This window comes from Glycine max, chromosome 15, assembly GCF_000004515.6.
Source record: "Glycine max cultivar Williams 82 chromosome 15, Glycine_max_v4.0, whole genome shotgun sequence".
NCBI classification, from domain to species: Eukaryota; Viridiplantae; Streptophyta; class Magnoliopsida; order Fabales; family Fabaceae; genus Glycine; species Glycine max.
This window is the reverse complement of record NC_038251.2, coordinates 8,105,246-8,131,271: the sequence shown is the minus strand read 5'-3', so window position 1 is coordinate 8,131,271 and position 26,026 is coordinate 8,105,246. Positions and strand designations below refer to the sequence as shown.

The window sequence follows — 26,026 nt, the reverse complement described above, 5'->3', positions numbered from 1 at the left end:
TCTTAACCAACTAGGCTACCAGGCGTCTAGAATGTTCGAGAGAAAAGGAAATCTAAAATATATTTAAACAAGTAATAATAACATATTAAAGTTGATTATTTGGAAAATGATCAATACAACAAAATATAGATTATAACATCAACTCTAAACTGAGAATATATTATGTAATAATTTCTTAAAATACCTTTTTATAGCATTATATTTTCTATTTTATTTTATCACATCCTTTTATTTAATTTAATGATAAAGACTTATTTTCTTCTTGTAAAAAAAAAAGACTTGTTTTCTTTGTTTAGGATAGAATTTGTCAAACCGTGCCTAACATGCAATTGCTACTTGCTAACACTCATAAATCGTAATTAAAGCGTATATTACGATTTATGAGTGTAAGAAAAAAAAAAGTCTGAAAAATATGTTTGTTAAAAAAAGAAAGAGACGTATCTGGTATATATTGTTGGATTTAAATTAAACAATTAATACTATGTTAAATATTAAATGAATGTCTAATGTACGCCTATTATTATAGGACGGAAATATTGGTTTAGTATTTTTTATTTATTTATTTTACTTTTATCCTTAAGTTCTTTAGTTCTCTTCTCATGCGAGAAACAACTTTGAGAAGCGAAATCGCCCACTCTTGATCCCTTTCGACCGTCATCGGATCTTTCTGCGGCCACCGTCTATCGCACTTCGTTGCCGTCATCGGCGCCGGTAAACATATTCAACCACCACTCTTCTTCTTCCTTCCTCAATTTCCGGATCTGTTTCAACTGAATTGATTCTATCGGCGGTGGTTCCGATGGACTGTCATTTTTACAGTTTTGCATCTCTCTCTCAAGTTTTTGAAAATTCGAGTCTTATATGTATGGTAACTTAATCGTGCATGTAGGTGTATATGAATGAAGTGACAAGAGCCTAAGATCTAATGAAGCGTCATTGATAAGCATCGAATTAGAAACTTGTGATCGGGAAATTACTTAATTGAAAATTAAGAATAAGAATAAAACACTCGTTTAGTTGTAATGTTGTTCAATCAGGTTTGTGCATTGCCGAATTGAATATTGGAATTTTTCTTATGAGTTTAATTTTTATGAACGGTAAGAGAATTATTTTTTTACTATAATTGTTGCTATAATTATGAAAGTCAATAAACTTTCCTTAGGTTATAGTTTGTGATTGAATGACAATGTAAAAAATCATTACGCAATTTTTTTTATGTAACACTTGAAAATGGAAAGGGGGAATATCTGATTAGAGTCGTGCTTGTTCGAGGCATCTTACAAACTTTGCTTATGCAGGAATTCTGAATCTTAATGAAGTTGTGAAGTGATGATGAGTGGAAGAGCTATCCAATAACATGACATGAATTCCAAAATTTTCTATACTTGAAAATTAAGCCAGCTTAAACAATACAAGGATGTTTTCGTTGTTTTATGGACTATGGAAGTACTTGTTCAGCAAGATGGAGCTTCATGTACTCATTCTGGGTATTGACAAGGCTGGCAAAACGGTAATACATCTTGTAAGTGCCATATTTTAAACAAATTACTGAAGTTTGTTGTGTTGCTCTGAATTTCTGTTTAATGCGTAATTGTTAGACTTTGCTGGAGAAGATGAAGTCGGTGTACTCAAATATAGAAGGCATTCCTCCTGATCGAATTATTCCAACAGTGGGATTGAACATTGGTCGCATTGAAGTGGCAAATAGTAAACTTGTGTTCTGGGACCTAGGAGGTCAGGTATGAAAAAAGAAAATAGTCAAATATTATCTATTTAAGCCCTATAAATATGTTACTTGGATGAATTGTTAGTGTAGCTTATGAGCTGCTTGTTTAAACTCTTCCATTCTAGAAGCTCAGAAGCTAAAACAATAATCATCTACATAGTTCCTGAAATGTAATTTTCTTATGCTTATTTATATTTTTAAAATGTGATTAATGAAAGAACGAGATGCTACTTTGCTTTTTAGAATTTCCTTTGGGAAAGCTATCTCTACTAAACTAGCTGGTACCTGGTAGTGTTTGTCTAAAGTTTATGTTCACTATTTTCAGACATAACAACTACCAGTTCATTAATGGCTATATATTAGAACCGTTACTTGAACTATGCAATTTGGACCATCAATTTTACCCTCTCTCTGTTTAAAGCCTGAGTTCATTTGTTAAATTTGCAATGCTAAATGAGTATTTGTAATTGAAATTTATGCATGGACAACTGATGCAGCACTTCATTTTTAATTGTAAGCCTGTATGCTAGCAGGAATAGAATGCATCATTTCATGCGATGCACATATGTGGCCCCCTTTATACTGTTTTTTTCTGCTATTTTGCTTCTTTTTATATCATTCTTTTTGTGTGGTGTTGGAGAGGAGAGGGTATAAAATATGCAATAAGATATTAATGTAAGTTCCCCTATTGTCAGCCTGGTCTTCGCTCAATCTGGGAGAAATATTATGAAGAGGCACATGCTGTAATATTTGTTGTTGATGCTTCTTGTCCGTCACGCTTTGAAGATGCGAAGTCAGCACTGGGTTAGTGAGACTTGATTTTAGTATTTGTTGATAACTAAATAAATACTTCTTAAAGGTGTTGGCTCGCAGTTGTGATAATACTATATATGACACAAACACGGCATAATGATGATTTAATAACTGACTTGTTTTCCAGAAAAGGTGCTTCGGCATGAGGATCTACAAGGAGCCCCTCTTTTGATATTAGCTAACAAGCAGGTGATTTTAACTATTCTCCCCATTGTATATAACCTTATAGCATGACTTGTACTCTTGAAAATGTGTCAAATAAATCCAATTTAATCTAGTACTGTTTATTCTTGCTGTGCATGTTCAGTGTCTTGTTTAATATCCATATCCATGAGGCACCAGTTCTGCATATCTGAGCACTAACTAGACTAGGGTACTGTCACTACAAGATATTTTTATATATTTCCCTTTGTTTTTTCTTTGGGTGGGAGGGAGATCTGCAAATGATGCTTTGTTACCAATAGCATTTCAAAGCTCTCTGTTAACCTGGCTCTTTTTTCCGATATACTTGTCAATTTACCCTCTTAGCTTCATAGTGGAAATTCATGTGTAATATAGTATGATGGTAGTCTATCTCATCCATCTATTGAGGTTTCACCATTATTGTGTCCTCATTTGTTGTCATCCCCCTCCTTGTCCTCTGATGAGTGTGTATTTGTGATGGCTGCTTGCTTGACATTCTTGTGATTGCAGGATATTCCTGAAGCAGTATCAGCTGATGAGCTTGCTCGATATTTGGATTTAAAGAAGCTGGATGAAAGAGTTTCCATGTTTGAAGCCGTGTCAGCGTACGATGGGTAAGTAGTTGCATCAACTTTCCCAAGTTTAATCTAACTTGATCCATTATAATTTTAATAAAGATGGAGATATCTGAAGTACATGCTCTTGCACATTGTCTTTTAAGAGAAAAATAACTGTTAGGCGTATATTGAAGCATAGGCACTTAACTGAAGAAATTTTCTTTTGAAATGTTGCAGGATGGGGATTAGGGAAAGTGCAGAATGGTTGGTGGAGGTGATGGAGAGAAGCAAGAGGACTGAAATGTTAAGAGCGAGGGCAGGTGCAATGGGTCCAGGTCCCTAGAAGGGTCTTACATTAAACTGAAGTGATTTCTCGATTCCTTTATATAGCTTTGTAAATCCAAATTGGATTATACGTGATCATAAATGCAGCGAGCAGAAAAGGTAAAAGAATAACATCGTGTTGCATTAAACTGAGCCTTGAAATTTGATGCCATAGTTGTAATACAGCCGTTTCATATGAGAGGCTCAGTCTCCAGTATCTCTTAGAGCAATTTTTCTTCTTACATGCCTTGTATAAGCAATCTGTGAAATGATGGGCTGCGCCGGAGGGTTTTCTGCTTCTGCCTCGCTGCATACTTTTGTCAACTCTAAATTGTAATTGTACCGTTCATATTTGAATGAATTAATTTACTTTCCTATCTGTAACATTGTATAAGCACAGCTCTGCCATATTGATCCTGGTAGTCACTTGGTATTCGGAGGATATATGGTATAGTATGCAAGGGACACTTGGGTTGTAGCCAAAATTTTATGGGAGGAGTGTGATTGGGGTGGATCTACTTACGTTTAATTTCCATGCGAGTCATGCCAGAGGAAAATAATTTAAGTTTGGTTACCAATACTATTTTGCGGGTAAATAAGAATATGGAGGAAAAAAAGAAGAAAGAAAAGGCTAGAAACAACAAACAGAACTAAACTTTCTTGGTAGTTCAGTTATCAATACTATTTTGTGGGTAAATAGTCAACTTCATAAATTTAGTCTTGTAAAAAGTGTGATAAATTAATTCTTTAGATGATTTATTGACAAATTGATTTTTAAATTTTATATTAAGTTGGTTTTTAAAAAATACAACTTATTATCAAATTGATATATAAATATTATAATTTAATGATAAAATGGTCTTATAAATTTAGCGACAAAATTAATTTTTTGTACTTTTTACCTATTTAAAGATTAAATTTTCTATTTTTTATCTTTTACGATCAATTTGTTATTGCATCACATTTTTCAATATGAATTTGATCATTTACTGTCCAGTATTTTGTCTTCTTTCGATAAAAAAACAGTTATAAAACTGATTTATTCTCAGCTCTCCAAATTTAAACCATTATAAGTGTTTATTGCATGTTTAACTACGCCCTACTCTAACTAATATTTTGATGAGACTGCCCTACTCTAACTAATATTTTGATGAGACTAATTTTGAAATTTTGGTTAGGCTAGATCATAATTCATAACCCGACTAATAAACAAGTTGTGATAGCCCTAACTCGATTTAAAATAGTGTGAAATATAAAAATTTGTTTGGACATTATTAGATAGGTAGGGTTCAACTACCCTTCTTAAAAGGAAAAGTTATGTTAAACACATTTTTTGACGGTTTTTAGTAAGCCGTATCTAGAAGTTGTTGGATGAGTTTTACCTTGACTTTCCACAAACCAATGAATTTGTTGCTAGAAGGATGAAGAACCAAGTTGACAAATATATCATTCACGGTTCAAGAGAAGTCATGACCTGTATCTACTATTGCCTTTAACAGTCCCCCTTTTTAGTTAGTTGAAGAGTATCAATATCACGTTTGTAACACACTTTCTATTAGTTAAAATTTATGAAAAACTATAAAAAATTACGAGTGGAATTCTTTAAGTAAAAAAACTAATATACTTTTATAATTTTTAATAAATTTCAGCATATTAGAATTTACTGTTCTTATAAGTGAAAAAAAAAGTTTGGTAGCCTTGAATTCATTGCCTTGGTTAGCCTTGAATTCCATGCAGCTTGGGGTTTCAGAGAGGTAGACGAAGATCTATTTGTTTCCTTATTTTCTCTATCACTGTTTTAGCCTTCAGCAAAAACAACCAATGTCTAGAGTTAAGTCATTTCTCAAAGTTGGCACACCAAAATTAGGGCCCTGAACATAAAAATCGGAGTAAAATAAATCTGTTATTTTGAAATCAATGGAAATAAATTTGAGTCTTACATTTCCTTCGAACTCTACTTAAAACATTCTTGTCTAAGGACTCTTGTACCTTCTCTGCATAGCTTCTTGTACAGTCAAAGATGAAAAACAAAAATAGAATGTTAATTTATTTTCAGAAAGCTGAGAAGTAATTCTTGGTACTGTACAGATAAATTAACACAGTAAATCAGTTAGATTTAAAGTATGATTCATCATTCTATAACACTGACTCCAAATTGACCATGTGTTATAACAAAAACAACATACATCTAGTGTGTTAAAGAACAACACTTTCAAAATCAAAGTCTCATGAGTGGATTTTAATATATCTTCAAGGAAGTGGATACAGAAAATCTTTCACGTTTTCAGTACACTAGCTAATAATTTACCATGATCATGGACCTATATTGCATTTTGCAATAAATAACACAACAAAGCAAAGCAAGACGCAAACATGTTATTTTCCTACCCATGACAAATTAAACTAGTGAAGTAGTTAAGCAAGCATTACACTCAAATTCAGCATAAATCTAGTCTAGTTCTCTTGAGAACTGAAATGCAACCTCTCTGCTGATCCCTAAAGATCCTGATCTCAGAAGAATCCCTCAAATCCTCAAGGCTAATATACTGCTGTTTAACCATCCTCATGGAATCACCCCCTATGTCATGAATCCAAACATAAGGGTGACAAGTTTCATCATAGTAATAAAGCAAGCTCTTCAATCCCACACCATCATTTCCATTCTTACCAGGCATATATGCCTTGTATATGCGTTTACTTCTCAGCCTCTTACATGAACCTGGCTTCAAAGTGTGAACCTTCTTCAGTATTGATCCCACCCTTATCTGCAGCTCCACTGGTCGATCACTGAAGTTCCAGATCCTTGTACCTAATCCATAGGCTTGAGTGTGGTCATAGCAACCATCGAAGCAACCACCAAGAGATAGAAGGCTCAAACCTCTCACTTTCCCCATGAGAGTTTCCAACTCCCTCTTAGTCATCTTAAGCTTCCGACCAAGTACCAACACACGTTTTTATAATATAGGAGCTTCATTTATATTTATATAAATTGCACCAAAAGATACCCTTGTAATAAATTTGGGTTCATTTGCAATTTTTTGTCAATAGTGTATGGACTTAGAATGTAATATAATAGTATATATATGACTAAGAATGTAATGTAATATAATAGTATTAAGTTGGTTAACCTTTTACTAGTTTAAAAGACATTAATATAAGTTTTTTGTCAACAAGTGTAAATTTTTTTAGACTAATAATGTAGTGAAATTAAACTCATTAAGGGTAAAATGTATTTATACTAATTGTTTAAAATATTTTTATATTATCATTTAATTATAAATTTTTTCGACCTTAAATTTGTAAATATTATTAAGGTCTCTTGTATATAAGGTATTTTTTATTTAGATATCAATCGATACAATTTTATTCTTATAAAAGATACTTTAATGGATTGAGATGAGAGATTTATAAATAATATATGGTCCTTCCTCTGAAATTTTATAATTATCAAAAATATAAATTAACATGCATATTAAATTTATTAACTTTTATGATGATTATCTTTTAAAATCATACAAATAATCTATTTTGTTCGATTGACCATGTAAAAAAAATTTCGACTAATGGTGCATAAAAATTAAAACACTTTTGTCAATGTATTAAGTTATTTAATTTGAACTCTTTCTTATGGCTCACACTCACTCACACGAGCGGTTGGTAAGCGTTTTCTGCGGCTGTGATCATAAAAGAACACAAAACAGATTATGTTGAGACGTGTACTTTAGTCTTAGAACCCTCACGATGATAGAATATTGCTTATCCCCTCCATCAAGGAAATGGTAGGGTCCAATAAACCCCCAAATTCAACACAACAAGACAGTGGGAAAGTTTACTTGCACTGACAAAAATTCAAAAAAAAAATCCTAGAAAATGGATTTTCCTTTGATTCTTGGGGTAGGAAAAAGAGGCCACTGGGTATTGCCACCCATACAAGGCATTCACAGATTCATGATGAGGCAGCATATGATGTTGCCTCACCTTTTATCATAAGGGGTGTCTTTTATTTAAGTTGAGGTTCTAGATAAATGACCTTCCCTTCTATTTTTTTTGGACTACACTTCATATATAGTCAGTGGAGCGTGTGACATGGGAATGACCAAGGATGAGTTATTTGGAACAAAACATAGAGGGGTGGTTAAAATTACAATATATGATAATTATGTATATAGAGAAAGTATTTTTCTTTACTTCATTTCATAATATAAGTAAAATTAAAACAAACAAAAAATAGCAGAGGGTCTTGCACTAATTATCAATTGATCTATAACACTAATTATTAATTTGGTGTATATGGATAAAAAAAATTGATCTAGCTTATGCATTTGTTTTTCATATACGTCCCCATCATCATCTGCTACCTAGGGAGTTTTTCTAAAATATAAGAATCAAATTAAAAATACCCATCACATATAAGGATACACGTATTGTACATTTGATCCTTTCCTTATTCATGTCTTATACTTTATATATATAAATAATGTCTTATACTTTATGTTTTATAATTTGAACAGATAGTGCGTGTATTAAAATTTATTAACTGCAACCACAAATTAAAAACAACTAGACTTTCAACCCTTTTTTTTAAATTATATATATATATATATATATATATATATATATATATATATATATATATATATATATATATCATTTTATATTTATTTATTTATATAAATAAAAAATTTAAATATTTAGTATTATGTTAAACATAATTATATTATTAATGAGAAAGTTGATTAATTATATTTTTAATTGAGTTAATTTTATCTTAAAAATTAAGTATATTAAAATTTATTGTTTATTCAAATAATAATGGTGATATAATATCTTTTAAAAAATAAATGTACAAAAATAAAATTATTTATTTTAAATATTTTTAGTAGTGAAACAAATACATAAATGTTAAAATTGAAAAATAATGTTATATATTATATTTTTAATGAACATGTGTTCTTTTTAAATTTATTAAGTATTTTGAATTTCACTATATTTTAATTTTTCTCCAAATAATAATATTAATACAATACCAATATGAAACACTAAAGTTAAAGAATAATATATATATATATATATATATATATATAATACAATATTTATTTAAATTTGAGTGTACATTTATAATAAAAATTTAAGTATTTTTTAAATTTGTTGAAATAGTATGAATTCTATTAAATAGATATGATCATTAATTATTTTTAAAACTATAATTTTACTTATTTTGAATATATTAATTTGTGTAATATTTTAAAGTTTTAAAGTTTGAATTAATTAACCTCATGTAATATAGATTGAATAATCTCGATTTAATAATAATAATAATAATAATTTTTATTTATTTTTCCTTAGTTTTAGTTATATTTTCATTGTTTACTAATTTTCAAAAGTTATTTACAAAAATAATTATATGTTTCAAACTTTAAATATTATTGTTTACATATTTATTAACTTATTAAAGATTTCATTAATTGTTTCTTTGTAATAATAATTATATTGTTACATATGTTAGTTATTTCAAATTAATGATATTTAATTGATGTTTATTATCTTTTATGGTATAAATGTATAAGGATATTAAGTTATAGCTTTAAAATAACTGTTTTATTATTATTATTATTATTATTATTATTATTATTATTATTATTATTGTGTCATATTTATTGTCAATTTAATTATTTAAATTATTTATTGTAAGATTTATCATATATCTTAAAACTAAAAATATTATTATTAAATTGATTACATTAGTGATAATTATTAAATTATTTACCGTGATAACATGTATTTTAAAGAAAATAAATTAACCAAATTGATAGTTAAAAATTATCATTCATATCATTTGGCAATTGATTTGAGTAGAAAAAATTTTGACATGTATTTTAATGGAATTGTTTGAAATATGATTGATAAAAAAAAATAAAAATTGTCACAATAATAGAATCTCTTCATGTCTTGTTGAACAAATATAATGTCAAAGCAAGATTTCTAATACAATAGCTATAGAAGAAAAAAATGTAACATATAAAACCTGAACAAAAATAATAACTAAAACTTATAATAACATAATACTAAAACGAAGAAGAAGAAAAAATAAATAAATATTGATTCATGTAAGAACTTTCTAATAAAAGACAAAGAAAAAGATGATTTATGTAAGAACTTTCTAATAAGAGCGTGATCTTGATTCAAATGTTTATTGAATTTCACAAAAATTATTTGAATAAACAATTAGACATAAAATCAAAATATAATTATAAAAGGTACTAAAAATAAAAATTTAAACAAATAAATTTTTATCAATTATGAATATAAATTTGTCTTATACCTTATCGATTTAAAAGAGCTAAATTATCATATTTGACGATGATCAATAACACATTCAAATATCATTTTTCATACATAAAAATAAAAATATAGAATGAAATACATTATATTATAATAATGAAAAAAGAAGAAGAAGAAGAAGAAGATAGAAAACACACTCGAAAGAAATTGGGTGGATATTTACAATCATTTGAAATAGAGTTTATATAAAAAAATAAAACCATCAATTTGATAATGAACGGTGAAAATGATAATACAATTTTAATTATAATCAAAGACTATAAATATTATTAATTTTAAAAATAATTTCATTATTAAAAGCTTTAAATAATTGTAAATTTATAAAGAACCAAGTGAAAAAAAAGTAAGAAACAAATAATATATTATAATATTTTAATAAATAATAATAATAATGTCTACTATTTTATTATATATAATAATATATTATTTTATAGGTTAATTTAAAATTCATATTTATTTACATAAAATTAAATCTTAAAACTCATTCATGTATATATAATGATTTTCTATTAATCTTTTTTAATATGATTCAATAGTATTTTAATACATATAACAGTTAAATATTATTGGTATTCATTGTGTAACTTCAATGTGGTATTAAAATAATCTAAAATATAATTAATTTTTTTAATCATTGAACAAAATTTTATTTTAAAAAAAATAATTTAAAATTCAAAAATATTATTAACTTTATCGTATGATAAATTCTGTAACATATATTTTTACATATAGTTATTTTTATATAAAAGTGAAGCCAATAATATTTATTATTTAATTATAACATTTATAGTTTTTAAAAAGTTAGTTTATAAAATAAATTTTACAATAAAAATAATATAAAAATTCTTATATTTATGTTAACTATTAGTCTTCTATCATTAATTTACATTTATCTAATTAGTTCTAATTTAAATGATTAACATTGAATATAATTATTAATAATTTTATTTATTTATATATATATATATATCTAATTTTTATATTTTCGTAATTTTAAAATTATATTATATTATTTTATAACTTTAAAGTCATGAATTTAATTTATTATTTTTTCAGAAATATATTTTAAAGTAACTAATTATAAAAATAAATAAATTTGTGCATGGATAGTAATATTAAATTAGTGTAAAATTTTACATTTATTTTATTTTATAAATTTTCCTTTATATTAATTCAATATGTAAAATTAAATATTACAAATAATTCAAATTATTTTTAAAGTGAGAAATTATTGATTTTATTAAAATATATAAACGACTATTGATTAATGCTATTAATATAATGACATAAAATGTAGAATACTCTTCTTCCTTCAAATCACTAATTTTGAATATGTTGCAGCATGATGTTGAAAAGTTTCTCCTTCTTTCAAATCATTAATGTTGCTGACGCAGTGATGACAACGTGATATTGAGAAATTTCTTCTTTCTCCAAATCACACTAATTTTGCTCGACTGAGATCGTGATATTGAAAAACTCAATTTTTATATATTATGAAAGATAGAGAAGTTTCTTTTTCTTTCAGATCACTAATTTTGCTGGCATGAGAACATGATATTCAGAAGCTCAATTTTTATATATTATAAATAGATTTTACACATACAAAGATAGAAGAATGTGTGGAGTATAGATTAAGTTAAATGTATTTCACCATATATATTATCCTCCAAAATATATTAATTGTATCATTGCTCATATGAATCATTGATTATAGGCATAAAATAAAAAGTTGAGTGGGTCTAATTAAACAGGTGTGTGAATTATTATAAATTCTCTAATATTATTTTTAATTCCTACAAACGAAAAAAATGCATAAAGCAGGAGAAAGTACAAAAAAAAAAGAAGATATGTAGCTGATTTGCTAATATCTAAATGCAATACGCATATGATGATTATGCTATGCATGGGAAGTTGACAACCAATCAACCATCTTACCTGATTTGATACTCACGATTCTTAACCAAAATAAAATAAATTTATCCGTATGATAAAATTATCACTTATGAGAGTAGGAGACAGATCTTAGATACAGCCATCTCACGACAACCATATATAGCATTGTTGTGACCTAGAATTACCTTGTGGTCCTATTGCAACTGCAAGGACATTCTCTACACATGCATAACAAGGGATTGTTGCGTTACCGCTTACCACCTCTCTTTAGCTAAGCTAATTTTTCACACAATTTTTGCTTGAATTTGCAATGAAGATATTCTCTAACAAGATAGATCTCGTGGTCATCAAATGACACCCACAAGCCACAATCTCTCAACCTCCCTGTTATTATTCATACCATGATGTTTTATAATGATTTTTATGCATTCATTTTTCTCTTTTATCTTTCTCGGTTGTATTACTCATTTTATTTCATTTTTCTATCACTCATAATTGTAAAAAACATTGTACAATCTTGTTGTATAGATAAGAGTCATGATAACCGTATGCCCTATTTTAGGGTGTATGAAGATAGAAGGAAGAAATAAATAAAAGAAAAAATGATAGATGTGATGAGAAAGTGAAATGAATAAGTGACAAGAAGATAGAAGAAAGAATAAGTATATGATTATTATCATTATGCTATTAAAATGTTTTCCTTCTTAGAAAATTACCTAGTGGTCCAGTTGCAGAATTAATATTTTCTATACATGACAAAGGGAATCTTTTGTCTTACGCTGGACTCTTCTTTCTCTCTTTTTAGTTCTGTTATTTTATATTTTTATTATTTAACGATTGTGATGAATCATTTTTTTTTCACAGACGAGAATCATATATTCGGCTCGTGATTACTCTTTTAATTAATTTTAGTTCAGTGTTAATGAAAAATTACATCATCATTAAGTGATGTGTTCCCATCATTTTAGTTTGATATATCATATAATTAATAACAGCGCTAAACTCATTATATAAAATGCTAAAAAAATTAAATAAATTATATAGAAGTATATAGTTTTATACCTACCTGACAACATCAAAATTAAACTCAATACAAATATAATTTAATCTATTTATTAAGTTATAGTACATTCTCTTGTGACGATTTATACCTTAATTTACTATCTATTTTTTTTTATTTGACTTGATTTCTTTTGACAGTGTAAGTTTTTTATATTTCATCTAATTACAAACTATTAAATGATTTATAATTGGTTGATAGTGAAAATATCTTTTCACTGAAAATACATGCATATAAACTCTTTTCCTAACAATTACTTTTCATACACATGAATATTCAAGATAAAAAATAATATTACTGGCTTAAGGGATCTGATTCTCTTTCACTCCAAACATGCATAAATGAATTATGTACATACCTCTTATAGTTTTAAACATTTGTTCATTTTAATATAACTTTTAAAATAACTCGATAGTTTGGAGTTGGGACCACTTGAACCCGATGTAGTTATGAAAGTGATATGTTTAGCGTGTACATTTTATTTATGAGGAAAAAAAATTGCATAGACTACTGCATGTCTGAGTCTTGTGATAATCGAAGAGGTGGATTAGTTCAAGAAGAACCTGATACATGAATTCATTGCTTTAATTTGATCCAACATATAAAATCATATACTAATTAACAATTGCAGGCTTTCTTTCACGGGTGACGGGTGGAATTTCATGTACGAGTACTGATCTTGGTCTACAATGATTAATTCATATGGGAGGCGAGTAAACTTCGATCATTAGAAAATAGATTTTAATAACACTGAGTTTTTTTATGATACTAAAAAATCCAACTTGCAACTGCTAGGAATACTGTGAGTATAAAGAACTAGGAAGCACCTATATAAGCCAAACTGCAAGTACTATGATTGGTGACAAGATTGCAAATTGCATTGGGCATTTTTAACTGAGAACCAGAGAACGAGCTAACAGTTTATGTCTCTTTACCAAATAATAGTTTAAAATTTAATTCTTGTATACTTATGATCCCCAGTGAAAATTAATCACTCTTATCCAAAACTACTTCTTACACAAAAGAAAAAGATATACATACAATTTAGATTAGTTATAAAAAAAATGTTAAAATAATCATTCGATACCGACACAAGCTGTGATGCATAATTTGAGCAAATCATTCTTCATAGCACTACTTATGAAGGATAATTTTTAAGACCTGCTTGCTGGTATTACAATGAGAAATACTAACAAGTACCATTTTTTAAAGTTCATTTTTGTTTTAAAAAATTAACAAAAAGTAACTCACTAAATAACTAAATTGACTTTAAAAAGTAAAACAACAATAAAGAAATGCATTAAAGAAATTGCTGTTTTCTAGTAATAAACAAATAATAATAGTTTTAGTAAAGCTTTTTAATTAAGTCTTAGAATTCCCACGATACAAAATCCCAATTTCGATTACTCCAATGAAATGCAAATAATCGGAAGTAAAAATCTCTGCTATGTGCAATCAGAATAAAATCTAGAGCATCATCATTTAGCGTGAAAAGGATCAAATAATCAAGAGAATCAGGAATGGTTCATAGCATGAACTTTTCTGCTGTCAAAAGAAATAAAACACAAAGTCCATAATGTCATGTTGGTTGTAGGAATTAGGATTAAACACTCCTGTCACAAACTATATTTCTAATGTTGAAACTGTACAAATCGCGAATAAATAGAAGCAACCAGCTACCGCTAAAGCTTAAAATTAAAACCATAGCCTTTATAAAAGGTAGAGTGAAGAAAGAATTTACACAAAATAGAATTCACTTTTCATGACTGTCTTCAGAAGAATCTATCTTAATTATGAGAGGTTGGTTAAGATCTGCTGATGGTTCAGCAACAATAGGTAAATCTGGCGAGGAAGTAATCCCATCAATATCTTCATTTTCGGCCAAGGCTTTATCTAAAGCAGCCTTGGCAACTCTAGTAACACATATCATCAGAACAACTGCACATAACCCAAAAGAACAGAGCTTATCAGATAAAAAATTGAAATATCTTTTACTCATACACTAAAATAGTTGCAGCATGAAAAAATTTGCAACGTCCAACCACATCTCAGCAATTCAATATTCAACCTCCTCTTCCAAGATCAAGAATTTACCCATCATCATTATCTACAATTAACTGTATAGACTATAGATCCTCTGATTTAAAAACATGTCATTTGTTACTTATACTTAGTGCACCACATTGTTTAAATTCAAAATAACAAGCATGCAAAATAAAAAATAACAATAATAATTGAAGTGAAAAACTTGACTGATGACAGAACTCAGCACTCGTGAATAATTTAAATCCAAAACAATTCAGTATAAAATCATGACAATTTAAAGTCACCTAATTATATATTTTTGCAATATGAGACAGACAATTTTATTATTCCCTGATTCACCTATTAAAACTTAAGGTAATTTTTCTTCCTGCCTTTGCACAAATGCAAAAAACAGAGACCCGGGAAACAGACCATGTGTGTCTCTCAAATACCCACTTGATACCAGGCAGGCACTACACTGGTGGCAGACAAAGCTGGCCAGCCTTCCCATTCAAAGAATATACAGCAAAACAAAAGAGAAAAGAAACTTTGTAAGAAGCCATAGGCTATTGGAAATTTCTTTTTAAGAGATCAGAGGCTTCCAAAATTTTGTTGATGAAGTTTGAAATGGGAGACTTTAAAGTCTGGTCCTGATTTAAATGTTGTGCATGTTGCAGATGAAAAATGCCATACAAAATGAGGTGAATTGGTGCATCACAAGAATATGGAGGTAACATTACAGGTTCCCAGGCATGATTGAACCATCCCACATGCAACAAGTAACTTTGTATTCTATAATTATTGAAGATTTTCATAATTTATACATCTTCTGACAGACCTGCTTACTACAAACATAGAAAATCAAGTATAAATTTTCAAGATATACACTTTAGGTGTGGAAACAATCTAACTTACCCGATATCACAAGACCAAGAATGATAAACGCCTGCATCCACAAGAGAAAGAAATGTATATTATATCTTCTATTGAAGATGATATTAGATAAAGCACTCGTGCTTGATACACACAAGAAAATCAAAAGATTGCACTGTGCAAGCTATCTTAAGTGTTTATCAAGGTAAAAGACAACAAATCTAACAAGTAATACAGGATAGCATCTCTTACCCAACGAGTCTTTGAGAACTCGCCCCAACCATGTGTAACATCAGAAAGATCTTTAAGAGTTGTTCCAACATATACAAGTGCCAGTGTTATTGGCTGCAACAGCAACAGCATCAGGTATTAACATTGTAATTGGCATGTTATCTAGTGAACTATAAGAAGACATAAACAGTAATTTCTACCACCAATCCAAAAGGGGAACAGATATAATACTAAATTACTAACAGAAGCAAATTTGCAACAATAATTAATGACAGCAGGAACCCAAGGAAACTTTGTGAAAGAACCCAATTCAATAGAACTACAAAATTGTATTATAGATTTAAAAATTAAACTATTACAGAAGAGACCCCCTGTAATCCCAGAACAGAAGCTCCTCAGAAACTATTTCTCTGACCAATAACAAACAATCCAAATGTCCCTCCAACATACCCCTCATGTTTCTCTATATGTAACCTTCTTTCTGTCCTTCTCTCTCTATAACTAACTCTTCCCTTGTTCCCTATTTCCCATCTAAGGTAACTCTAAGTGGGCCCTTAACATTTAGGCCTGCAGGTACCTCATATTGAGTTTGTCCTTGTTCCAAAGAAAATCAGAAACCTATTACTTTGCTCGTAGAATTATTAAGAGAAGTAAAACTAATCACCAATGCTTCCTCTCTCTATTCAAATAACTGAAATAAATGTACTGACAAAAATACTTGCTTTAAAAGCTTATTATATATGTATTATCAGCCTAAAACATAAGACAACAGCCAACAAGTAGAACGCATTTACCGATCCCAACTTTAGCATTATTAGACCAGAAGCACAAACACAAACAATTCAATACTGTTACAAAAATCACTTTACTGGATACTGATATGCATCTTGTTTTAGTACACCTATATAAATACCAACTAGTTAGATAAATACCTATATTACTCCTGAATATAATTGATTATGGGCAGAGAACATACCATCATTCCTAACCAGGAAGCCAGCATGTATTCCCCTATTGAAACAGGAGTCACCGACAAGAGATAATTTAGCATGTTAAACGGTAGGAGTGGAACAAGCCGAAGCAGTAATACAATCTGTAAGGACAGGTCAGTAAATTCAAAAGTTAGATAAAACATAACAGAAAGGAATAAGGTTGGTTCATGTTGGGGACAAATGGTTTTATAAACACCAAGAAGAAATAAGTCTCTACATAACTAGATATGACTAAGGTTGGTTCATGTTGCTTCAAATGAATGTTATTGTTTTCCTCCAAAAGGATCCTTTTCATGGACACATTTATAGTTCCAGTAAATAATAATAATAAAAATTTAGATCCATAACTTGAGTAATGCTTATGATCTATTAAAACAAAGGAAGGGAGTACTATTTAGTGCATTGGGCTCAAAGGAAATTAGAAGGTGAGTGCACAGAAAAGCACATCATACACTGCACATGAGCTGTTGCTACTGAAGATGATCTCTGGTATGATGGACCTCATTAACATTAACCAACATACCAATATGACCTTGACCATAAATAAGAAAGTATACTTGCTCATTTTAACAGGCAATCACAGTTTTTTATAGTGTTTGTATGAATGATCCATGAAAAGCTGACCTTGCCTAGTGGGATAGGCTTGGTACTTGGTAGTTTTTTGAATTAACAATAACAGGTAATCAAACACAATACCACTTTAATACATCCAAATTATTGATATTTTAAAGTATTCATAATTTCATGACCCACTCCACAAAGAGTTGAGAGTTCAGAAATAAGAAACCTAGAAAAAAGGTAAAAACGCGGAGAGGAATATTAGAAGGTTAACAGCAAAAGAATCAAGAATCTCACACCAGTGTTAAAAATTAAGCTACAAACCTTAAAACCAGATCTTCGAATTGCAATTGCCACTGATCTGAATTGTGGATAATCCTTCAACCTAGAAACGACAAATGATCTCCCAATCTGTCCAAATTGACAAAGATATGGGTAAGTAAAGTCATAGGATAGAAATAATTATATCATGATATGGAAACACGGATCGAAGTTACGCCCAATTGAAATGCTAATGACGTTGCAAAAATCATGCACATGAAGAAAGAGCACCTTGGATTAATCAAGGAAAAACTAGCATAAATCAACTATTGAGTAGCAAATACCGGACAAAAACTTGTATAACTTTGACAAGTACTTAAAAATGTAAAACTTGAAAAACTTACTGTTCTACCAAGAAGAAATGCAGCTCCGGCACCAACAGTTGCACCTATAGAGTCAGCAACAAATCCCACCGGAAGCCCAAAAAGATAACCTCCACCAAGCTGAAAAAAGGGCATATTAGGTAAAGTGACAACAAATTTATTTTTGGATTTCCTTTTTCCAACCAATTTTTCTTCTACACCAGATATTGTAATGGAGATCTAAAATAAAACTAAAGAAATGGAGTAGAGAGGAGAAAATACAAATTGCAGACCGAAACATCATAAGCAAGAAGAAAAAACACAAAAAGGCTTATATAAAGAAATGACAAATGCAAGTCCTTGCCAGTGAAAATTATCTTTGACTGCATTTTTTTTTTTGTCATTGATGCATGCTTCATTTATCCTCAATTACCTATCATTAAGCCTTTCAAACCAAATAGAATAGGCATATCAAGCATTCACCATTAGAGTTAAAAGATATCAATAACCTTTCAAGAATTTACAAAGGTGGCATCGGGCATGGCAATTTCCCCCTACATTTAAAGATCCTTGGAGGGACTTCCATATTGGCTTTTGTCACTAATAAGATGTCCTACATTGGCTAAGAATATGGCCAGATACTCCTTGTAGGACTTGGATAATCCACCTTTAAGCAAACTTTTGGGAGTGAGTTAGGCCTAGCCCATTGTTATGGCTTTTGAGCTTAATTTTGGGCCACCCACAGATATTCATTCGTGCAATCTTCACAAACCAAATGTCTAGTGCTAAGCGTGAGAGAGTGGAATAAGCAAATCCTCTTGCCTTGAGTTAGCTTTCGGGGGTGAGTTAGTCTCAACCTGCTTCTAATAGGCACATTCTAGGATGTTTTCGTGAGAGGATGGGGTATAAATTCCCTTGAGGCAGATTTGTGGACAAGGACGTCCCCACAAATTTCCCACCACTATGAAATTACGAAATTATCCTTTACATATGTGTCATATTAGTCTTTTACTTATTAATTTAATGTTATTTATTAATAAAAAAAACTAAAAATATCCTAATTCTTAACTTGAAGTCTCACTCACATTCTAATCAACCACACAATCTTTCTCAAATAACTTCCCCAAACTTTTCTTCTGTTCTTCAAACCCTAATCCCTTCTCCCTTATATTTGTTATCTTCTTCCAGTTGCTGTGCTTCCATTGATGCTCAACCAGCATCACATATTGCTAATCGCTCTCCCTTCTCCAGAGTCCACACCACTCACGATATTGTCATACAGCACTGTCAGTCACTTCTGTCAGTCAATCCTTAAACTAGAAATAGAGATGCAATATTTGTCAATTCACAGTCTATTTATTCCTCGGTTTCCTCTCTGTTGGCATCGCATCATTATTTGAATTGAAGCTGAGATCCAGATCAACATATTGAGAATGTATATTATTCGTTCATTCATTTTTGTAACAGATACTAGTTTGAATTCAATTGATTTCTAGAAACAATCTATCTGCTTGTGAGGGTAAGGCTGTGTACATCTACCCTCCACAAAGTACTCCCCACAGCAGCCTCACACAGGTACGATCCCTAAGTAATAAAATGACGACACTAGATATTGATAAATTCAATTTAGAAATTTACAAATGCAGAAAGGTGATAGTCACAAACACCAAACAATTCTAAGCAACAATGCAGGCAAGTCTATTACAGGTCCTTGAGAATATTATTACTTTCTAAAAGCAATAAAAAAAAGTTTTGCAAGAAGTGGAGGGTAGCAACGGTTGTCTTACAGTAAGCACTGAAGCTGGAACAGCCAAGACAGTCAAAGGAATGTAAGCAACAGCCCTGAAAAATCACCAAAAAATAAAAAATTCAGAAATTACAATCATAAATATTGATCTCAACAAAACAAAGATTAAGACCAATACAATTACACCCTGACCAAGACATTATTTTTTTTTTCCTTTTTTCACAAATGGACCCTATTAATTAGAATCAAGACCACAAAAACAGAAACAAGTATCACAAGACGTACAGAACAAGTGGGCCCCAGGGGCCAAGATCGTGATCGACCCATAATAAGAAGTCCTTCATCATCTGCAGCAGAGGCGAAAAAACGAAAAAGCGAAAAAGATTAGAAATGAGAGAACTTTAAGAAGGGAACCTAGAATTGAAGGAGGGAAAGGGGGAAACCTTTTCGATGGGGAGAGTGAAGCACGCGACGATGACCGCGGCGAGGAGGAGGAGGAGGATGGTGATCCTAAGGGTGGAGGACCAGGAGAAAGACATTATTAACCTTCGACGCCAAGGCCTGCACTCCTCCTCGTCGTCCTGCAAATCAGGGGAAGCTTGCTTCGACGAAGACCGAGCCCTCAACCCCACGAGATTTGCCAGATTTGATTTTATACTCTTTCTTTCTTTTTCTCTGTCCTCTTAGCCCATCAACACAAACACGCACCTATTCAGTTTCACCTTTGTTTGTTTTGCCTGATCGATTTTTCCGTGGGATGAAAACAAACAATAATGTGTGTTTGTTCACAACAGATTTTTTTTTGGATTAGAGAGAAAGAGATGGTGAATATCGGAAAGACAGGGCCTGTTCCTGGCTAGTTTTGTAAATTCGCGCTATGCGTTTGTTCCACTTCTCCGTGTGCCGTGTGCGCTTTATAAGTAACAAAATGTCATAACCGACATCTTTAAAATATGGCCACCTTGCTTTGCGCCTTCAAACACAAAATAAGGGCAGGCAAATAATTTTGATCTTAGGCTACGATAATTGTAGGATATAACATAAAATATGGAAGGATAAGAGAAACAATCTTACTCGAGTCGACATCATGGACCATAAAATTTTCCTTTCAAATATTTATTATCAAAGAATTATAACTTTTTATATTATTTATGAAGTAAATAAGTAGTATAACATAAGAAAGAAGATGAATTATGTTATAGTAATTTGAAATTTTTTCACAAAGTTCTTTAATTTAATACGCATATATATATGAAGATAGAAAAAGTCTTTCAAAAACATGTTTTGAGTATAAGAAGCAGTGACGGATTCAGGGCTGACAAGGGGCCCTGTTTGTAACAGTACTAACGATATACATGAAAGTCCAAATATAGTCCAGCTATATTATTATTTATTGATAAATCAAGGCTCTTACTATTTACATCTTAATTATTTATTAAATACACCTCCCTTTCCTTTAAAAAAAAAAAAAAATTCCCAATCTATACTCACTTCTACAGTTCTCCTAGTATAAGCCTTCCCATTTCTTTTTCTACCACAAAGAAATTTTCGGAAACTATCTAGTGACACTCAACAAACCCCTCCTACATACACATCAATATTTTTCTTTTTTAAAAAGCCAAAATAAAAATCTTAAAGGATTAAAATGGCTCATGTTGCATTGAGACGAAATACGAACCCATGCATAAGTTTGAAGTTAAGGAATAGTTTATGTTAAGCTTGAGTTAGTTACTATTCGAAATATATAGTTTGAAAATAAAATGCGAACAAGTTCCTCAAAACGTTGTCATTCTAATTCATTTACATAACTAGATATAGATGATGATTTGGTTATCTGGTTTTAAAAATTGATTTTTCTTAAAAACTGATTTTTTAGTTTTAAACCAAGAACAGTTTTAAATCATTCAAAAAAACATCTTTAAAACTAATTTTAAATTCCAGTAAGAAAAAAAGAAGCTAATTTTTAAATTAGTTTTGGACCATTTTTAATTGAGTTTTTTGGTTCCAAAATTTTATCTACACATTTGGTTTTAAATTGAATTCAGTTGTTTTTATGTAAAAATCAAACCATGCACTCACACACACTATTTGAGTAGAGCCTAATATTATCCCATAACTTGAGAGCACAGGAAAGAAAAAACAAAACCTTGAGATACCTGGTAGCTCCAGCAACGAATTTCATGGTTTGTATACTCCAAAGTCCAAACCATAGTTCAGAGATTGGGTTTTTTTCCACATATAATATGTTTAACAATGGTTTGATCCTTCTTATTAACATGTGGTTTAATTTAAAACTCAATCTCTGATGAAGTGGTAAAAAAAGTGCTTTAATTGAAATATCTAATAATTTTGTCTAACTTTAAAATCGACCGAAGATTTACTTCCGCTTTCCTAATGTACACATTCACTTTAAAGAGTTAAATCTGTTCAACAAAATAATAGTTGAATTGTGTTTGAACATATTTGGATCCCAAATCATAGTGTGAGTAAAGGTAAAAACAAGAAATTGCGTTTTTGAAACAAGTCATGATATACAACTGTGTTTCAAACACAACCTACATTATCTCCTTTTAGAATAAAATCACTTAGAGTGTGTTTAGATAGAAAATTTTAACGGGAGAAAATAATTTATCAGAGAATTTAAATTTTTTAATCTAAAATTCATTCTTTGAATGTTTTTTTTATAAAGAATTTAAATTTCTGAAATTTTAAAACAAAATTTTAAACAAACCTTTATAGATAGCATAGAAGTCATAAAACAATTTCCTAGTAACTATACAAACCTTTATAGATGGCATAGAAGTCATAAAACAATTGCCTAGTAACTATGTTGTTGCTTACATGTACTCAAATACGTGAGATTTGCAAATCAATCATATCATATAAACTTTGATCTTTATTATCCATAGACAAATGTGTTTGGAGGGATATAAATCCCCTTTTAATCTATAAATGCAGCTCATGAATACACAACCAACTTGGTGCTTATAAATCAATGAACAAAAGAATGCTTAGTCTAATTTTATAGTGGAGGCTACCTCAATAATATTTTCTTTATCCAAGCACCTGCTATGGTATGCATTATTCCACAGGGAATGCCTACATTTCCAACCATATCCGCATTGAAGGCAAGTTTTTTCTGTTCTAGTTGTTTCTTCTCTTCCAACTGAAGCTCCAAGGTTATCTTGCACACAGTGCATTGAGCAGAACATGAGCTAACATGAGATCCACAAAATACTGATGACCAATTTCGCCATCTCGCCACTTCATCTTTGCAGGAGCCCTTCCATAGTGAACTCCATCGTTACACCGGTTATCAAAATGCCATGGAAATGTCATATCAAAGTCGTCAATCACCCCAGTGATGATGCCAGCTTTCTTCAATTTCTCTATGAGCACTCCATTGAACACCTCCATTTTGTAAGGATTAAATGCTAGTGATCTTGCATATCCCCCAGTTGCAACTGTGGAACGATAAAAGACTCTTGGCCAACCTAACCCCCTTTGCTTCACTGACATCATAACATCTCCCCAGAATGATGCTGCATAGTCTGCTCCAGCAGAAAATGCTCTTATATTGAGCCAGTGAACACCATCATGCAATCCTGAGTTCATGATCACAGTATCCGGGATTGTGTCTTCTGAGAAGTACTTCTTCAACAGATTTTGAAATCCTTCATCTCTCAGAGAATCTAATCCTAGATAGTTCTGTGTTTCATTCCAATGCCCATTGAAAATGCTTGTGATCCTAACTGTTTGGGAAGGGTCTTTTGGGTTGGAAAAGTTCATGTCAAATCTCCTAGGGACAGAACGTATTTCAGGCAAATCTAAGACAAAATTGAGCATATTACGTACTGTGTCAACATGATTTGAATCACCCCAGAAGAAAATCCACCTATTCTTCAAGCACTTCCAAGCAGACTCGGCTGAATACATCTTGAACGAGCAGTGAGTTGAATACACCCAACCATTACTCTCTATAACTCCTAATGAACCATCACACCATGGAGCTTTACAAGGAAAACTGGGTGCCAAGCATCTGTACCTACCATCATTACCTATTTGGCAGTCATCATTCCTGCCATGCCTTGTCCACCTTCCACACCACACATCCTTGCCAAAATCAGAAGCTTTACAAGTCTCAAGTTCAAGTAACTGAGCACTGCTTTTGTAGAACCTGATTGCAACATTCCAAACCACTCGATCGTAGACAAATCGCCATGGAGTGAACTTCAGACCTTCAAAGTGTCTATAAAGCAGAATTATAGTCAGATTGTAAACCCCAACAAAATCAGGATGAACTTGCAGAGAAATAGAGTAAGAACCATTACAGAAATCTTTCACCAATGGCCTAGATTTCCATGCGTCCCCTGAAAGATCAGTCTCAAAGTAATCCCCGCCTAAACAATGAGGCTTTCCTGAATCATCCAATGCCTGAAAACCAAACTCATGCACATCTCCAGCTGATAGCTCTATCAGTTTCCCACCATCCAACCCAGGAATTGATATTCCCACTGTCTTAGAATCTTTACAAGGTTCTCCCCCAGGAGCTAACCATCTTGCTAGAAGATTTGAAGTCAAGTCTGGCTCTAATTCCCTTGAAAGCCAAGTTGAATGCCCCTTAACTTCAGGCTTCACTGGGGTTTTTGTGTCGAGCTTATCAGACACACCACTACTACTATAGTTCTTAGCAGAAACAGTTTCACTGTGCTCAGACAATGTGATGTTCACAAGATTGTGGGAATCAAAAAGGGTAGTAGCATTGGTTTGGTTTTGATTCAAACTAAGTGGAATAGATGGGGAGCTATAATTACTAAAAGTGAGATTTTGATGAAGGGAAAGAGGGGAATTAGGAGAATGAGACCTTAGAGAAAACGAATCTTGTCGATACCTCCAGCTCCAAGCTTCAATAACATCCCTAACAGTGAAGCCATCAACGCTCCAAACCACAACCATGCCACCCAAAACAAGAGCAGTGAGCAACCCAAAACGCCAATTAATAGAAGAAGACCAAAGAGCCCTATGGCTCTCTACCTTTTCTGGCATCACAAACTTCCCAGATCACCACCACACGGCAGCAACAAACAAAACCAAGCCACGCTATCAAAAAACGCCAAAACCAAATTCCAACACCCAACACAACAACAAAGAACAAAGTTGTTATTTTTTATGACAACACTCCAAAAGGGTGCTCTCAAAGCACAAAAATATAACCTTTCTCCAGAAAGAAACAAAAAAAAAAATTGGGGTTACTCACAAGTTTGGTTTTAATGTCATGTGAGTAGTGAAACAAGGTTGTGAAAACACTAACTAACTACGCAGCTATGGCTAATGGCTCAGTCACAGTTCTCAGATTTTTCCAAACTTTGGCACAGCTGTGTGCGGTGCCTTTAATCCTTCATTTACTTCTGTGTCTAACTCGTTTTGTGTTTTAGCTTTTTCTTCTTCTTCTTTGGAGCTTCACCGAATATGTCAATATGGCCCAAGTCCAACTACTGTAGTAGTTATCTAGTTTGTGTGGAAGTTGGATTCATCACAAATCCATTATGGAGACATTAATTATGGGATGAGTTCTTATTACCTCTTTTTTAGGTTAACAGATTAGTAGTATCATTTTCTATCCTTTACTAAATTTCATCACTTTAAAGACCTTAAATGGTTTGTTATGCTGTCACTTGAGGCTTTTTTTTATCAGTAAGAATTAAATATTACTATTAAAAAATTTAAAATAATCCACGCATTCTAATTAACTAAATTAGACCTTGGTATTATTTTGTCATTTTAAATTATAGTAAAATAAATAATCAATATATTTAAAATGTGAAATTAGTTTTGAGATCATGAATTTATAGAAGATGTATTTTCATTTTGAAAAAAAAAACAAAATAAAAATAGTTTGCTGCCGAATCGCCGATCATAGATTTTTGCATCATACTGATATGATAATAATGATTTCTTTAGGTGTTCACCAGTAAAGAATCATCGCAACTCGCAAGGCGCTACAAATAAATAAGAATCATCATAAGGTACAAATAAATAAGGCATGCCACAAAATAATCTTAATATAATTTTATTTGAT

At 31.0% G+C, this 26,026-nt stretch overlaps 4 protein-coding genes across 4 annotated transcripts; 1 reads left to right on the top strand and 3 right to left on the bottom strand.

The window, feature by feature from the left end:
- Positions 1–610: 610 nt before the first annotated feature.
- On the top strand, positions 611–3,980 carry LOC100785527 (P-loop containing nucleoside triphosphate hydrolase superfamily protein). The gene is made up of 7 exons (NM_001255425.2): positions 611–711; positions 1,299–1,510; positions 1,599–1,739; positions 2,422–2,530; positions 2,667–2,728; positions 3,233–3,336; positions 3,517–3,980. The coding sequence occupies exons 2-7, from the start codon at positions 1,418–1,420 to the stop codon at positions 3,620–3,622; spliced, it is 615 nt and encodes a 204-aa protein (NP_001242354.2). The 5' UTR covers positions 611–711; positions 1,299–1,417; the 3' UTR covers positions 3,623–3,980.
- A 1,838-nt stretch (positions 3,981–5,818) lies between these two features.
- LOC100527609 (uncharacterized) lies at positions 5,819–6,549 on the bottom strand. The gene has a single exon (NM_001251728.3). The coding sequence runs from the start codon at positions 6,522–6,524 to the stop codon at positions 6,042–6,044; it is 483 nt and encodes a 160-aa protein (NP_001238657.2). The 5' UTR covers positions 6,525–6,549; the 3' UTR covers positions 5,819–6,041.
- A 7,946-nt stretch (positions 6,550–14,495) lies between these two features.
- On the bottom strand, positions 14,496–20,961 carry LOC100784463 (TVP38/TMEM64 family membrane protein slr0305). The gene is made up of 9 exons (XM_003546079.5): positions 20,391–20,961; positions 20,233–20,294; positions 19,988–20,042; positions 18,243–18,341; positions 17,902–17,988; positions 17,004–17,120; positions 16,049–16,141; positions 15,839–15,869; positions 14,496–14,836 (listed from the first exon to the last, which is right to left on the bottom strand). Exons 1-9 carry the CDS (start codon positions 20,484–20,486, stop codon positions 14,652–14,654), a joined length of 825 nt encoding a protein of 274 aa, XP_003546127.1. The 5' UTR covers positions 20,487–20,961; the 3' UTR covers positions 14,496–14,651.
- A 1,806-nt stretch (positions 20,962–22,767) lies between these two features.
- Positions 22,768–25,487, bottom strand: LOC100785350 (uncharacterized). The gene has a single exon (XM_003547191.5). It carries the CDS (start codon positions 24,991–24,993, stop codon positions 23,128–23,130), a length of 1,866 nt encoding a protein of 621 aa, XP_003547239.1. The 5' UTR covers positions 24,994–25,487; the 3' UTR covers positions 22,768–23,127.
- Positions 25,488–26,026: the final 539 nt, after the last annotated feature.

Excerpts from the sequence above, each read along its gene's own strand:
- LOC100785527 (NM_001255425.2), top strand. The coding sequence starts at position 1,418 with ATGTTTTCGTTGTTTTATGGACTATGGAAGTACTTGTTCAGCAAGATG. Across the intron at positions 1,740-2,421 it reads TCTGGGACCTAGGAGGTCAG|CCTGGTCTTCGCTCAATCTG; the intron begins GTATGAAAAAAG and ends CCCTATTGTCAG. Across the intron at positions 3,337-3,516 it reads GCCGTGTCAGCGTACGATGG|GATGGGGATTAGGGAAAGTG; the intron begins GTAAGTAGTTGC and ends GAAATGTTGCAG.
- LOC100527609 (NM_001251728.3), bottom strand. The coding sequence starts at position 6,524 with ATGACTAAGAGGGAGTTGGAAACTCTCATGGGGAAAGTGAGAGGTTTG.
- LOC100785350 (XM_003547191.5), bottom strand. The coding sequence starts at position 24,993 with ATGCCAGAAAAGGTAGAGAGCCATAGGGCTCTTTGGTCTTCTTCTATT.
- LOC100784463 (XM_003546079.5), bottom strand. The coding sequence starts at position 20,486 with ATGTCTTTCTCCTGGTCCTCCACCCTTAGGATCACCATCCTCCTCCTC. Across the intron at positions 18,342-19,987 it reads TTCCAGCTTCAGTGCTTACT|CTTGGTGGAGGTTATCTTTT; the intron begins GTAAGACAACCG and ends CCCTTTTTTCAG. Across the intron at positions 17,121-17,901 it reads TTCGAAGATCTGGTTTTAAG|ATTGTATTACTGCTTCGGCT; the intron begins GTTTGTAGCTTA and ends CTGTCCTTACAG.